At 34.8% G+C, this 17,787-nt stretch overlaps 1 protein-coding gene across 1 annotated transcript in view; it reads left to right on the forward strand.

The window, feature by feature from the left end:
• Positions 1–17,787, forward strand: part of PCDH7 (protocadherin 7) — a 412,730-nt gene that overhangs the window by 177,257 nt on the left and 217,686 nt on the right. The window contains 1 exon segment of the mRNA NM_001244484.1: positions 16,913–17,105. Coding sequence (NP_001231413.1) covers positions 16,913–17,105 — 193 coding nt within the window.

Below are 17,787 nucleotides of genomic sequence, written 5' to 3' on the forward strand. Positions count from 1 at the left end.
GATTAATATAAATGTGGTAACTAGATCACACAATGATGTTTGATATGGATATTATGAGATATATTTCTATTGACTATAGGCTTTTGAAAGAGGGATAGACTTCTGTGATTTCTAAGTTCCTTGACATAATCTGTGTGTGTTAATCATTTTGTTCTTGATGATAGACAGTAAATATAGTCAGGCAGGCAAACCTAATTAAAACACATATTGTTGTTTATCTCTCTGAAGAAAGTCATATATGACAATAATATACACAAATAAAATGGGTCGTATTTATTTTTCTGTAGTGATACCATGGGAATGGTAGCAAAATTGCTTCTGGTTTTATTGAGAAATCATTTCAGATTTTAGCCAGTTAATACAATATGCTTCTTAGGCAATAATCAGAAATATCTTTACAACTTGGTATAATCAGCTCTCAGCCCCATAATGGTCTTCTTTACTTGTGCAACTCCAGAGGAGATTAGAAACGTTCTCTCTTTCCTCCAACAGATACATCCGGAGTTGAACCCTAATAAGAAAATTGAGAACCTAGGTTTTCCAATTTGCAGCAAGATAAATACATGTTAAAAGTAGAGCTCAGTCAAATTGGTTTAATATGTTCCTATTTTCTAACCCTAAAAGTAGCCTCAGGCAGGAAGAACTCTGCATGACATAAACCAGAAATTACATTTGAAGAGTTTTTCGTTTGTTATTGTTTTGTTCTTATGGAGTTGAACCTGAGAACCGTACAAAACATGAAGGAATTGAAAAACCAAGGGAAATTGGAAAGGAGTTGTGAATTGATGTCCGGCACTTAACCCTCTAGAGCCTCAGGTTATTCATCTGTTAAATATGGTGCCAGGCATGGATTGAGTCCCCTCTAATGTCAGCTTCGGTTCTGGTTTATAGTAGAGGAGAAGCAGTCAGGAGCAGAAAGGTAGAAGGCATCAGGGAAGGTGAGTGAGCTCAGCTATCTTCAAATGCAGTTTTAAACTCTGTTTTTCAAGCTTACTGTGTGTGTGTGTGTGTGTGTGTGTGTGTATCTGTGTGTGTGTACATGTATGTACAGGACAGAATGTGAAATTTACTTCTTACTACAGGTAATGATATTTTTAAAAAGCAAATTTTGAAAGCCACTTCCCCAGGAATATCTTACACTTTATATGGAGAATGACTATCTAGAACAATGCAGATTCTAACATATATCCATCCCATCCACTTTGAACACAGATAAATTAATTTTATCAAAGATAGACTCTTGGAGTATTGTAGTATTTCAGATTTTAAAGGATAAAATTTGCTCTTATTTTGACTTCCCTAACATATATATTTTATGTATATGTCAGTGTTTTTTGTTTCTGTTTAAATAATCACCCCATTGCCTTATTTGCCATACTGTTGTCATCTTCAGTTCCTTAAAGCTGTCTTACAAGCTGTCAGTCCCCCCAATAAGGCTGATCCCATCTCAGCTGCCCAATGTGATAGGATCTCTCTCCTGATGCTGTTTTCAGTTAGGCTTTTCAGCCAGTGAGAAATGAGAAGCAGTAGCATGCCTGCCAGGACAAGGCTGTCATCTGGTAATTTCCAAGATGTCTTTTTTTTTTTTTTTTTTTTTTTCTTCCTCTTTTGTTGCCTCCATCTTTCAGAATGTGTCCTTCACATTCCCTGGAATCTTTCTCTAATAGAACCCACTTGACTTTGACTCTACTACCTTGCCATATTTCACCATTTGTTTCATCCATTTGTGTGTGTGTGTGGGGGGGGGCAATGAATGACTGCAGTTCTTGGCATTGGTTCTCACCATAACTAAATTTCCTGATAATGGATGGACCTGACTGCCACTTTATTGTCTGTTATAAGGAGTACCTCAGTGTTAGCCATAATCAAGACGAGACTGATAACAGTTATAATCTTAATAAAACAAATGATGTGATCAGGGTTTTCTCAAAAATTGGTGTGCATCACAATCACTTCCCTCCCCCAAACATATTTTCTTAATGTTGGGCTGAAGAGCTTTTCAGTACTAAATGATTTCTTGAGTGACTGCCATGTTCAGTGAAGATTAGGACTCACTGTATGGTATAATGTAAATCTCTTAGTTGTACTTTGTTGTAAGTGCTCACAGTTTTCCCCCATGTGAGAAATTAGGAACTGAGACTTTGAGGAATTATTTTGCCTTGGATCACAGAGCCTGTGAGTAGTGAAGCTCATGTGAGCAAAGGAGTAATCCAAGGAATATTTTTGAATTAATACTGAGATGAGCAATAGGTATCACTTTGAAGTCTAGTACTTTTTCTAGTTGAAGAAGGAATAGGTGAAGTATTTATGATTTTAGGAACTAAATATACCTCCTCAAATTTCTCTTAATCCTGAGGTATGAAATTCTTAAAATTTATAACCCTCATGAAAGATATTCCTAAGGCACCAAGTACTTTAATTAGTGTTACTGAGTTATCTAAGGAGAGCAACACACCATCTAGAAGACAAAGCATGAAGATTCTGGTTGTCATTACCATGGGTCTTCACAAATCAGGGCACAGAGGTCAGAGGACAGGGCAAGGGTAATTTGTCCTAGATGGCTGATGTAATATATTAGATGACATGAAACATTTGGGAGAAAAAAGGTGAAAAAAAATATGGCATAAAAAATGTTAAAAAAGAGGAAGTGATACTAAAGAAATGGTTTTAGAAGTGCTTGATAATTCAGCCATCGATGGCATTATATCTGGGGATTTCCTAATCTTAAAGGAAGACCTAGTAAATTACTGCATGGAAATAAATCATGAATAGCCATACACACTTGTAATGACGAAAAAGAGAGTCATCACTAGTTGTATAAGACTAATGGTTAATTGAGGAGCAAAATAGGTCTTACGTGCCTTGTGATAAGTATAACTTCATGAAGATGCATTTTCCTGTGTTTTTAATGGCATGTTGACCATTCCCATACTAACTAATAAATAAAATTCTTGTAGTCTTCTTGTTTTTGAACAAAATCCCAAATGTAGCTGATTTTAATTACAAATTACTTTCTCTAGAATGTATTATGTTTTTAGAAAATAACACCCAAGCCATTTGTTTTCTTGAAGTAGATAAAGTAAATAATAAGAAACCCTCATTTTTAGTTTTTCTGTAATCATGAAAATGTAGGCCATCTGCTTCCAAAAGGATTTGGGATATTTTATGATAAAATACATTTATAATGAGATATTAAAATAGAAATAATACCTCAAAAACCACATAGAGGAAATGTACCTACCCCACTGGGGCTTATAAATAGATGGTGATTGAGTGCTGAGATTCCTGGTAGATGGAAATTAGAATGATTTCCCACTTTATTTTAGGATTAGAATGGATTTTCAACCTTGCTGACATAGATGCTGAGTCCTACCCAAATATAATTTTGAGATGAAGTCCAAGTATCAATATTCTTTAAGTTTCTCAGGTAATTCAAATATGCAAGCAAAGCTGAGAAGAGCTGACCTGTGCAAAACAAAGCCACGGGATTTTTTGGACTTTAAGAAAATTACTTAAACCCCACATGGTAGATGGTAAACTGTATGTCTTTTCTTTTATATTTGGCTAAAATGTAACAACAAACTACAGGTAATACCCAGTGGGGTTCACATCTGAATGCCTAATTCTTAGCCTAAAGACCCCTTATCAGAAGTGGCTAAAGTAATTTACTTCATTTTCCTAAGGGAAAATGTTTTCTTGTATAGTCCAATCAGTCTTTGCTTTTAAGTAAGCTGGTCTATGGTAGAATATAGTTTATTTAAGTCAGTGCTGTTGTGAATATATGCAGAAGCCTGTGTCTGTTTATCCATTTCTTAGGATTCAGTCAAGACCAAGGTAATGCCTGGTGAGTAAGAACCAACCTATGGATTGCATAGCAACTGTGTGACTGTGGACAAGTTACCTCCATGGGTATTGGTTTCTGCATTTACCCCATAGTGCTATTGTGAAAATGAAATAAGCTTTGAATGGACACATGGTAAGCAAGCAATGAGTGTTAGGGAATATCACTGTGCATTTTAAGTACAGACACTTTATCAGCTATATCATTAAGAGGGCATTGCCTCCTTCAAGTATGTTCTGGGAAATAATTGCTACCAGTTCCTGAATCCCCGCTAGAAAGATTTCTCTTTCCATTGATCAGCTGCAGTGTACAAGCTTCTTGCTTAGCAAAGTATCTTTGTTTTACTTTATGGTTCTCTGTGAAACTAGGTGAAGATATTAGATGCTAGCTCTAGTTTAAAAAGGCATGCTGTGATAAAGAATCATAAAATGCGAACATGCTTGCCTATCATTTATTTGGTGAATTAATCTCCCTCTTTTCTTCTGAAAAGCTCACTTTTTATTCAAAGAATTCATCCTCCTAGAAAGTTTCTTCAATACACAAGTATAAAACAAAGAAGAAGTAAGAAAAAAGGTAGCTGTCAAGAGGCCACATCTGCAAATACGGTAACTCCAGTTAGGCACCAGTTAACTCTTTCCAGTGTAGACAAGGTTGTTTTTAAAAATCAAGACATTCATTATCATTTTTTTAATGATAGCATGGTAAGAAGAATTCATTTCTTCCAAGTTTATTGAGTTATTTTTGATGTCTGTATTAGCTCCCTAAATCTTTGGCTTATGGACAAAATTTTGAGCTCAATTCACTATTATCATTTATAGAAGACTCTGCAGTGGAAAATCTTTTTTGTTTTTTTGCTTCTATGATCAAATTGGCTTTTCATTATATCTTTAAAATGGAGAGATTATCATTTATTTTTTAAAAAGTTGAATCCTGGCTCAGAAAAATTAAGTCAATAGTCCAAGCTTGCTCAGCTTGTAGTTGACATCAAGAAAATAAACTCTGGTTTCCTGATTTGAAAGTCTATGTGTTTCCCCAAATACAATATTAGTTATCTGATAAGAGAGGAATGAAATACAAATCTGAAGTGGTTTTCTCTATATGAATGAGCAGACAGAGATCTAGTCCAGTTAATTTGGTTTTGTTTGGTATTGGTGCTTTCATTGTATTAAACAAATAATAAATGTGAAAATTAGGTTATAAAGATTATTTTAACATTTTTACAGCTATTAAACACTTCCAACATAAAATGCATAACAATATATTTGAGTGTTTTATAAAATAAGTACAGTTATTAGAATTACATGCTGGTTCTCAAAGACATATAGATGGAGTGATCCAGCAATGAACACCAATTTAAATGTGAATGATAACTCTAACCTCTTTCATAAATGTGAAGCCTAGGCCCAACTACTCTTCTTCTCATTTCTTCCCAACATACTCAGATTCCATGTCCCACCATATACATTTCTTATTGCTGCTATAACAAATCACCAAGAATTTAAGGGTTTAAAACTATGATTTGTTTTACCCTATAGGTTTTGAAGTCAGAAATCCAAAATGGGTCTCTGTAGGCTAAAATCAAAGTGTTGGTGAGGTAGTGTTTCGGCCGGAGGCTGTAGAAGAAAATGTGCTCCCTTTCTTACTTTTCAAAGCTTCTGGAGGCCACCAGCATTCCCTAGCACATAGTCCCTTCCTTTCTCTTTAGAGCTCAAGAAGGTGAATACATCTTCTCACATTGCATCACTCTGACCTCCTTTTCCACCCTCCCTTTCTCCTTTTAAGAACCCTATGCATCGGGCTCATTCAGATAATCCAAAATGATTACATTGGGCTCACTCAGATAATCCCAGTATAATTTCCCTATTTTAAGGTCAGTTGATTTGCAAACTTAATTCTATCTGCAGTCTTAAATTCCTCTATGCATGTAAGGTCACCTAAGTCACAGTTTCCAGGGTTTAGGATGTGGACATAATGAATCCATTTTCCTGCCTTCCAAAGCCACTTTCCTTGATTTTTCTGGAGTCATTTGACTTGTATTAAGGAATGAAAATGAGCATATACTAGATATTGAATACATATTTCCTTAGGGACACTGGTAGCTTTTCTTTTTAACAAAGTGTGGGTAAGATAAACGAGTAAGCAGGCAGGGATGGCAGAGGAAATGGGTTTACCTGAGTAGTAGAAGGTTCACCTGGGTAAGTGAAGATTCTGGCTTCAGTTAGGTTTCAACTCAGCTTGATAATTAAATGCTTAAATAACACTTCAGAGCCTTACTCCATTTGTCTGTCTTGATTCTTGTCTGAGACTTTAATCCATCCAGTCCAGGAAAAGCTATTTAAGGACACAGACCTCCATTCCATAGAATGTGAAAACTCAATGTTTTTAAAAGTGTGTAGTTTCCCAAACAGACTTTACCAGGTGCAGTTTTGATGAAATAGCTAAGATAGAAAGGAGAAAAAAAGGAAAAAAAAAATCTCGAGCATCTGTTTGAGTGGATCCTAAAATGCAAGTTTCATTTTCATTCATTTCAGTATGGGAGAACTGATTCAGGTGCTTGTGAGGCAGGCTGCTCTCTGTGCTTCTAAGCCTCTATGTATTTTTGGAGGTAGCTTTTCAAAGGCTATTTTTGTCCTTGTTGTTGTTTATTTGTTCATTTTTCGTGTCTTAGTAGTTGGAAACCTGAGCAGTTCTTGGCTCTTCAGCATTGCTCCCTTGAACTGCTGCAGACTAAATCCAACTGTGTAGCTTAAGACATAGGTTTATCGACCTCATTCAGCTGCTTCTGGAACTCCATGGGTGTGTAGAGTAGTCATGCAAAGCCAGTGAGAGGTTTGTGAACTGAGCTTTTGATGAGTATCACAATACCAAAAAGAAAAAAAACAAAGAAAAGAAAAGAAAGAAAGAAGGAAAAAGAAGGCTTTACTCATATGCTGTGAATGCTTTGGTATGATTAATCCACACTTACCCAACTGAGCTTAATGCCTGAATTTGCAGCATGTAGATTTTTCGGCACAGTGGTAGGCACAAAGCAAGTGCTTAATAAGTCTCTGTTGGATTGAATGCCATTGCAAAGATAGTCTTTTTCTCATTAGTTGCCTGTCAATATTCTTTTTTCCTAACTAGGACTCCCTCTGCCTTCCTGTTTCTCTGTGCATGTAAACATAGAAACTTACAAGGGCCTGTGTAGGGTCTCCAATGAATTGGGAGGTGAAATCCAATCAACAGCCCAGCATGTTTCTACCACTCAATTTCATACCTACCTTGCTAACCTAGGCTATTTGAAGCATACATTTAAGAGGTGAATGACATCTCACAGCCTCTAGCACACAGTAGGAACTCAACTGAGCTTTTTTTGGGGGGGTGTTGAATCAAAGAAGAAATCACTGAAGAGGTGGTTTCAAAGGATAGGGAAGATTTAGAGCTAACATTCTAGAGGATGTCTTTATTTTTTTACAGACATCATCATAAAGATGTCAGGCCATCTTTATAATTTTTCATTAAGGTAATTGACTAAAATGCTTGGTTATTAAACGTATTTTTGTTCATGGTTCTCGTTTCATGGGTAAATGCGTTCCAAGTAACATTAATGATTTCTAGACCATGCAATATACTAAGGAATTTCTGAATGGGTGAGCAAAGACTATTTTAAAATCATTGATTTCAGCCATTTATTCATGTATTCAACAAACCTATCTTCTTATAGTTTCAAAGAACTAAGGTACTGGAAGGGATATTAAATATCATCTAATTCCTTCGTTTGAAAGTTGAAGAGGCTAAAGCTAAAAGATGAATCTTTCCCCCAGATTTTACTCTTAGCATCAGAGCAAGTACTTGACTCCAAGTACTAATTCACTAATTCAGAGTTATTTCCAAAAAGGACAATAAATATTAAAACATGGTAACAAATGACCATTGAATGTAAACTGTGTTCAAGGCACTGTCCATAAAACAGAGGCATAATTGATGAACACTGTTTATGGGACTTTATACATTGGTTGAAAGTCCACAATAACTTGTAAAAATGTTAATACAAAAGAGAAATCGTGGTTTTTACATTTGATTATTTTTACATTTTTATATGGTTGAAAAAATTTTAAATAGCAAATTCCTATTTCTATAAAAAATTCATTATTGGAACATAGCCATTCTTATTCATTTCTGTGTCTTCAATGGCTGCTTTTGCAGGACAAGGTCAGAATGAGTAGTCATGTCAGAGACCTATGACCTACAAAGCATAAAATATTTACTTTCCAGCCCCTTATAGAAAACGTTTGCCAAACCCTTGACTGGGTATAATGGAAGCCAGCAAAAAATCAAATAATGTGTCCACAACATAAAAGACCCACACTTTTGTGTTTTAGAGCACAATATCTTTTTTTAGAAGTTTTCATAAAAAAGGGTATATTTATACTCACTAAGAGTTTTAGGCTTTGGTTATTGTGTTTTCTGCTATTTTTCATAGGGAAAAAATATAGAAGCATCTTGTATTTTTAGGCTAGAGTAGTTCTTGCAGTAGTTTAAATACTGAATTCATTATTTTTTTCTTCATTTTTAAAATCAGAATATCAGTATGAACCAGGCATGAGGATGAATGACAGTACAAGGAAAATGAACAGCACTTTCCTGGCACAAAAGTCGCTCCTATTTTAATAGTGTCATCATTGTTCTTTTGCAGTATTAAGTAGTTTGTGATCTAGGGGACTAGAAACTGTAAAATAAAACCTTTCTTAGTTACTGCAGGACAAATATACCCAATAATGTCAAATATGTAACTGCATGCAAATCAAAAGAAAGAAAGAAATACAGTTATTTAACTTCTCCTTCCCCAAATGAGTGTTTTAATTAACTAATCCAAATGTCTCAACATGTTTCCTTTAATATCCTTTCATCTGCTATTGACTTGAAAGAAAGAAAGGCAGTTTGAAGTACGGAAGAATCTTGAGATGTTAGCAAAGGAAGATGTCCCTAAAAAGTTAAAAGACCTCATTAAAGTTTGTTTGAAGATCCTGCCAGACATATTCCAACTAATGCACTGTGGAGTCCTAGATATGTTTGTTCAGTAGCCACTGACACCGGTTGAAAATGTTTGCAGATTAATCAAGTTCCCGTTCATTTGCAGGGAAATATCTCACCGTCTTAGATAGCTCCTCTTTGAAAATAAAAAGCAAAGCAATGCTCCTTATAACATAGCAGTGTTCTGCTCCACGACTGTTTCAGTGCTTTATGACTGACAAAGAGAGTCATTAGAAGTCTGTTTGATGGACATAACTAAGTGAATTGGAAAAAATAAAAAAGCCTTTTCAGCCCATTCAGAAATAATTGATGTGACTGAGACAGCTGTATGTGAGTTCCAGATAAGGAGATGATTTATGGAGAAACTATTGAAGCTAAAAAGGAAGGTGCAAATTTAAAGTTTCCAATAAAGTTGTCTGTAAGACACAGAGCAGCATTCAAGTGGGGAAGAGATTTAACCTAAAACTCTTTCCAGAGGCACCCTTAGGGTTCTATCTTCTTGCTAATGAAATTCCTGTAAAAGTAGTGTCACTAGGTTGTAAGAAATGGGCTGACTCCAAAGGGAAAGTTTCTGCACTCCTGATGCTGGGTTCTGTCTTTTACTGTAAGTATTGTGTATAATAGGATATTCCTAAAGTTCAACTCTTTTCTTTTCCATTTTGCAAAACTGGCTACAGCCCTATCAAAGATCATGCAGGATATAACAGAAGATTTTGCAAATGTGGATGGAACACCAAAAATTTTGTCTGATTATGGGACTTAATATTTGGTTTTATGCTGTGATGGTTACCTTTGAATCAGACTAACAATTAAGAATGGCTAAAAATAAAGAATAATAAAATATTATCATATATTTGTGAGTATGCATTTGGTCTTTATTCTCTTAGAAACTATAAGTGAATTTCGTGACAGACTTAGGTAGCACCTCGAAATGTTATACATATTTGGTAATGATTATATTCTGAAAACAGAGTAACATATTACTGTTAATTTCAGAATTAATTTCCTCAAAGGGGCAGACTATACATAGTGCATGGTATTATCAGTACTTTCAAAAAAAAAGGCGGTTATATGATTCTCTGAAGTTAAAAATTTTTGAATGACTATGTAATATTAAAAAAATGTAACATTTACCATACCTACAGTATGCTAGGCATGACATCAGCTTCTTAGATAATAAAAAAATTTTTTTAGAAAATTGTTCCAGTCCTCTAATGAATTTGAAATGTGTGGGCTTAACTTTCTTTGAACCCTCTGAATAAGAGCAGGATGAGATCTGGCTGCTAATCCGTATTTGAAGTAAGTGAAGATTTTGATAACTTCTTATGTGACCTCTAAACCTTCTAGACTGCCTAGATTTAGGTTGACTGGTAATTCACATTATCAATTACAGAGAGGCAGTTTTACAAAAAAGAAGAATGGATCAAATGCTCACCACCTTTTCCCTTCACATATTGCCTTGCAATAATGTCATTGGAACTCAAACCTTATTTCTGTCATACAGGCATATTCTTAATGCCCTCTTCATCTAAGCAGACTGGCTTTCCCTTGGTCCCAGGTTTAACAATATACCATTTTGACTTCTGTTCATGTTTTCCAAATTAAAAAATATATATATTAATAAGCAAATGCGTTTCTCGAATCTGTTATATACCTCACAGCATCCACTTTAATCCTGAGTTGCTGTGTTTGCCTTTTCCAGGCTGTGAGGTTAATTTTACATGCACATGATCACGTTAGTGACATCTCTCTCACCTTGGGCTCATCAGAATTTCCACTGAGGAGAGGAGGGTAGGAAGAGGTAGCCATCTCAGGGACCTCCACAGCCAACAGAGTGAAGGCAAGCCTAGAAGGAAGGGGACCTCTCCATTCACACCTGCTCCCACTTCCCCAGTGACTTCTAGATTTCTCGAATATAGTCAGTAAAATTCTTTAAAGAACAGAGAATGTTGGTTCCCAGTCTGTAGTCGTTTAAAGCAAAGTCAATTCTAATGATCGAGACACGTCCCACATTCCAGGAACTGGATATTATCCAGAGTTACCTTTGAATATACACATGTATTCAAGTGAAAGTCTACAGTGTGTCGTGGTGGAAACAAAACATAATTGATGGATACTCTTTTTAAGTAATTGAATATAGAGATATTCACACAATAAATACTTAGATTCAGATAGTTTTGGAAAAATGTGGGTGTTATGGCACATACCTATTTGTTTTACAAAAACCTTTCGTCTAGAGCAATAAAAACAGTACATGAATAGGAGAATTAGTTTGAAATTTCATATGAATTCTAGAAATTCTGTTCAGAAACTTTGTAAATTACTGGGCCAGCTCTATGTTTTTATTAAAAAAAAAAAGAAGAAGCAAAAACATAAGGGAGATAGTTCTAGTTATATAGCTGTGGCCTCAGGTATAATACCTTTTATAGTACGTCTTTGAGGGAGCTTAAGGCTCTTTTTATAGACTATCTCATTATTTCTCAGAGAATTTAAGTTGGTAAGGGATGTGTTTTATTTTCTGCATTTTACAGACTCTGAGCCTAAGGCGCAAGAACCAAGGGTCAGCTAACTTGTCTGAGGTCAATAGGGAATCCATAAGGTTGCTTGGAATTGAATCTTTCTTTCCCCCGTATTTCTAATATACATTTTTCCCATTAAACACACACACACACACACACACACACACACACACACACGTAACCCATACATGCAATTGCTCAACATGGTTTACTGTTTACCTTGCCTTTGTGATTTTCTTTTTAATTTCATTTCTCTATTAATTCTAGGTAGTTGATGTCTAGTCTCTGATCTCTTTCATTCTCCAACAACCTTATGTTATTAGACATATTTTTTGCTAGCCCTTTTTGCTTGAGGTATTTACCCTACATCAAAATGTCTTAAATAACAATGAAGAAAGACCAAAAAATAGATGAATGAATGCTTTAACACAAATCTTTTGTCTAACCTACATCTCTCATACTGTATTTAAAAATTAGTATTCTATTTCTACTCTCTCCATTTCTCTGTGTGTTTATAAGTGGCTCTTTTACTTCCTTTAGTTTAATCTCCTAGAATTGTTCCCCAGAGTTTAGAGATTTTTATAGCAAAAATGACCTTTTAATGGATAAATCCACTGGCTTATGGTAATCAGCCTTCTTCTCAATTCTCTGATGGTTTTGATCACCTAAGATTCTTTTTTTCTTTCCAGAAATTATCTCTCTCCTTGGCTTCTGAGTTTCAAAAATGATCTGGTTTTCCTACCCACCCTCTTTTTTATCCTTTGCTGCTGGTCCCAAACATAAAATTTATAATCAACCCTCAAATACATGTTATCTATCAAAATTATTTTAGAGCTCTCAACCACCCCTCTTGTGCAATTCCTGCCTAAATTCCTAAGCAGGTTTCATAGCATTGTTTTTGGTACCTTTATTTTATTGAAAACTTAATCAAATTATATTTATAACAATAAAAATCTCTATAAGATTTTGAGTTTCTTTCTTTTTTTTTTTTTTTTTTGTCTTTTCTAGCATCACACCCATGGCATATGGAGGTTCCCAGGCTAGGGGTCTAATCGGAGCTGTAGCCACCAGCCTACACCACAGCCACAGCAACACAGGATCCAAGCCACCTCTGCGACCTGCACCACAACTCATGGCAATGCTGGATCCTTAACCCACTGAGCAAGGCCAGGGATCAAACCCACAACCTCATGGTTTCTAGTTGGATTTGTTAACCACTGAGCCATGACGGAAACTCCAGATTTTGAGTTTCTTCTATGCAGAGTTATTGCTGGAACATCCTTGAAGCCTTGGGACAAAAATGGGACAAAACAAATGTAGATATAATTACTAAATCCAGTCAGCCACACAGATTTGCTTTATAATCACCTCGCTGCCCATTCTTATTGATTTTTCCCCATGGTTCATTCTTTGTTAGTATAATCCTTTGCCTTTAACATTTCTTCTTCCTATTCTTTTGCAGGAAAGGGTCAGATTATGCCTTTAGTCTCACCCCTTTAATTAGATCATTTATTTGCCTAATAAAATCTTTGATTTCCACACTTTCTTGTTTATAATTCTCACATATGTCCCCACTCACAATTTTTGGAACAGTTTTCTTAGAGACCTCTTTTTCATTACTTAATTTTCAAGACTTTTTTTTTATAGTTTCAAAGAGCCGGAAAGCTGGCATGCTTCCTCAAGCTCTTCTGCTTTTTTCTGTTTTGTATAGCCCAGGTTGCCTTTGCAAGATACGAAGTCACTTATCACCCTAGAGAGAAAACTAGAAAGTTCAGACACCTCAGTAATTGGATGTTTTCAAACCATACTTCTGCATCTCAAGATGGAACCATGGTTCTACTGACTCTCCAAGGAAATTCTATGGACACTTAGGGGGCCAGCTGGCTTCCTGGAGTAGTTTGGGTTTTTTTGACTTCTTTCCACATGTTCTTTCATAGAGTTTCCCTTTCCTCTCTGTGTCTCTTCATCATCTAGAGAGATGTTAGAAATGACTGATATCCAGTCTCACCCTGAACACTGATTCATTGGGTTTAAGTTGAGGCCAGAGAGCGGCATTGCGTTTTCTCACGAGTATTCAGGGTGATTCTAAGATACATGTAGGTTTGGAATCATCACTTAAACCACTCTACTTCATAGTATCAGTCATTAGTAAAGTGACAGTTATATATACAATGCAAACTTATTCTCTCTTTATACAGTCAATATACTGCTTACATTTCTGGCTTAGTCAATATATCTGGACTTTATAAATAATATGGATTTTGTGTCATGGTTTCTGACATAAAAACTATTTTCTCAATAAAACCAACCTGATGACAAAGGATAATGTGTAAATACTTGTCTCTTTGCTTGTCTGTCTTCCTATCCAGCTAGCTATCTATCTACTTAGTCTACATGTCTGATCTACTATTGAAATTGAAGATTAATTAATCTCCTTCAGAATTCAGAACTCTGTACTAACTTGGTTCAAAGTACCAACTTAAAAAATTTGCCACATGAATTGCATTTATTCAAAATTATCAAAATATAGCTTAAGAGATAGTAATATAATGTTCATGAAATGCAGATGAAAATGATAGATGGAGTATTTTATGATCCATTGTATGATATTATTTATTTTTGATTTTTATTGTGAATCAGTTCCCCATTCACTTAGACACTATTTTAGATGAAATAACTTTTTATTAAAAAAAGGAAGTTTTAATGAATCTAGGCATTTGCTAGTATATTTATCGATCTTAGTATTTTAAAATTATGTTTTCCTTCCATCATTAAATTTAATATTAACCTACAATAATTCACGGAGATGAAAATATTCACAGTTAAAATAGGTAATCAAGAAAGTAAAATGCACAGATTCATAATAGTTAGTATATATCATAGAAAAGTAGTTTATTTTTGACATTTTTCATTGCAAACATAGTCTATCACCTCTCTGTAACTCTAGAATTGCTTATGTAGAACCAGCATTTAAGCACAGATTCTGAGATTACCACCTTTGTTCAAACATCACCCTATGTTCTGTTTTTTATATAAAAATGGAACATTAATTTTCATAATTTCTTATTTCCCTTTGTCAATGTATTGTAATAATTTATGTATTTTTGTTATTTTTAAATGATTTTTATTTTTTCTATTATAGTTGGTTTACAGTGTTCTGTCAATTTTCTACTATACAGAAATGGGACCGAGTCTCACACACACACACACACAAAAAACACACACACATATATATATACACACACATTCTTTTTCTCACATTATCCTCCATCATTTTGAACTTTCTTCTTGCAGTAGTGGATTGATTCTAAAAGATTTCAGAATCCTTAAAATAGAATTAAGAATTGTATTTTACTCTCATTTCTCTATTCAGAGTGGTGTTTTTTGTTTTTTGTTTTTTGTTTTTTGTTTTTAACCACTGCTATGTTTTAAAGTGATAATATGTCGTCATGACTCTGGGCCTCCTTTCCTAAATTCAGCATTGTCATTAAAATGTTACTCTTCAGTAGTATTCCCTGAGTATCTTCTGTATACAGAACGATATGGTTTCAGAAGACTTTTCAGTGGTTTCATTTCTGAGGTTAGAACAAACATAAAACCATTCACTGCGAGTTTGCAATCATTTGAAAGTGACAAACGGAAAATAGAATATGTACACATAAGATAAAGCATGGAAAACACAAATTGATTTCTATATGTATTAAGAAGATGAAAACATCACAATCATACTACTGTAAAGCATATGAGAATTATTAGTGAAATAAGCATAATGTTTCTAGAGATTTTGTTGCTAATAAATATTGGCCCATGGTGTGTATGCTGTTTGTACTAGAAATGTTTCATGATTGTTTTAAAATACTGCAGTTCCAATTCAGTGAAACGTGATAAAGAACAGAATGTACTTTAAATGTTTTTGCTTTTCAATAGGATTCAGAATTTCTAAAAGTTTGATTTTGAATTAAATGAAAAAGAAGATTTTGTAGACTGTGCACTCCAAATATGTACTGGGGGAGGAACTGGGTTAGAAATATGAACAATGTACAATATTCCTGGCCAGTCTTTCTCTCTGTGACCAAATAAAGGGAAGATTTGTGGAAGCATATGCTTTTCTTTAGTAAAGCCAATTTATAAACTTCAGGAAAATATCACAATTCTTAGCTTTCCCATTTGTAACCTACCGTGTGTAGATAATCCTTAACATTTAAAAAATTCTACTGGTCTCAGTTGTGATTAGTGGTTTTTACCAGCAGTATGCAAGTTTTAAAAGTGCAAAAAAGGTTCTTTACCTTTCTCACTATTCTGACAACATTAATTTTATACTTTATATTATAAAGAACCAGTCTGAGCTATAGACTTAAAAATCGGTATATTTATGCCACTTTCAATTCATACAAGAACTTAATGGATATGACTATTGCCAAGAATAATCTCAGATGGATATTACAGAATCTTTTTATATTGTTTCTTCCCCAAATGTTATGTATACATAGCCCTGAACATGCCTGGCATTAATTTGTTCCATTAATGAGCCTAAAATGTTTTTGTTTTATTTTGTAGTTACAAAAACCTTTAAACTCCGTACATAGTAAGGATTCTATCTAGTGAACATCAGTAGGATAGTAAATCATGGGGTCCAATTGGAAAAATATTTGCAGCACTTTTTATTTTTGTTTTTATTTATTTATGTTTTTGGCTGTGCCCACAGCATGCAGAAGTTCCCGAGTCAGGGACTGAACCCACACCATAGCAGTGCAAACACCAGATCCCTAACCTGCTGAGCCACCAGGGAACTCCTGGAGCATTTTAAATACAACTAAAAGACTGTGCATGGTATTCCTTTTTTGAACAACCTGCAAAAGTCATAGTAAAAGCACATATAATTAAACTTTTAAAGCTTGTTTTCAATTCCTTGGTTAAGGAAACAATGTCTATTATTTCAATACTACCTTTACACTTTTAAGGTCAATAGGTAATATTTTTAATACGGATGAAGAAGATAAATATTCTGATTTACTAGCACTACATCTAAATTCCTTTTTATCAGCTGTACCTTTAATAGTTTAAATCAACTGCTGGAACACTCATCGTAGACCATAGGGCATATGGACAAAGTATTTAGAAATGAAATTTTTATACAATGAATTAGTTCTATATTTGTTGCTTTCCAAAACCACTGACCCTTGTTTTTATAAGGAGTCTATTTGTGAAAAACATATTCGAAGTGACGACTACAGAAGAGAAAATATGGTGACTATGTGGAACTAGCATACCAGATTTAAATGTGTGTTTTAGTGAAATTGCTGTTTTCTTATCTCTGTTTCAGAAAGGGAATTTTCAGTTTTTCCACAATAAAATCTAAGCTCTAGGTATTGCCTCAGGAAATACAGAGTTAACCAAATTAGATTTCAACATATCATATTAACCATTTGGTATTAAGCTAGTTTTCAGTCGACCTTAATGTATGTCATTTATGTATTTTTAAAGTAAGATCATTTACAATCTTATATCTTAGTGACATTCAGAATCTTTTCTTTTACAGCCATTTCGTAGAGTGACGTTTTCTGTTGTGAGTCAGCCTCAGGACCCACATCAGGGGTCACTGCAGAGTTGCTATGACAGCGGGCTGGAGGAGTCAGAAACACCAAGCAGTAAGAGTTCATCAGGGCCAAGACTGGGTGCCCTTCCACTCCCAGAGGACAACTATGAAAGGACCACGCCGGATGGCAGTGTTGGTGAGGCAGAGCATATGGAAAATGGTAGGGGCAAACACAACATCCACACACATAATCACGCTAGTGAGCCATAATAAGTAGCCTCGCGAAGGTCAGTCTAACACCAAAATAAAATAGCTGACACTAAATCTGTTTTCTCTGAAATAATAAATATTTGCTAAAGTACAGAAATGCTAAATAAAGGAGCATAACTCTCTAGATAAAATTCACCAAACTTGCACCATCATTTTAAAACAGCCTGTCAGAAATAAACATAGTTACTAATAAATCAATGTAATACCTATGATGAAAAAAACAACTAAACTAGTGCACAATGCCTAAATGATAGCCACTGAGAAAGGTCTCGTGTTATTGTTTTCTTCTATTCATTTTTGTCATGCAACTATTTCTTCAATTGCAATTGTCCAGTCTTAGTAAAAGGAAATGACAATAAACACACCTTGCTCAAGTCTTTCTTCCCCTAGGTATTTAGAAAAGCATTTTCAAACCTTTCCCTTTTGAATGATAACTGAAATGGAGTCAAAGAAGGAGAACAGTGTTATCTCATTCTCCAAAATATATTGTAGATGCTATTAGAACTCCCCTCTCATGGAATTATAAGGTTTTTCTTGTCTTTGTGCAAGGGAAGGGGAGGAGAGAAAATTATAGCACTCTATGTTCTTACCCTGTTGTGAGATGGCTC

This window comes from Sus scrofa, chromosome 8 (assembly GCF_000003025.6).
Source record: "Sus scrofa isolate TJ Tabasco breed Duroc chromosome 8, Sscrofa11.1, whole genome shotgun sequence".
Classification (NCBI taxonomy): Eukaryota; Metazoa; Chordata; class Mammalia; order Artiodactyla; family Suidae; genus Sus; species Sus scrofa.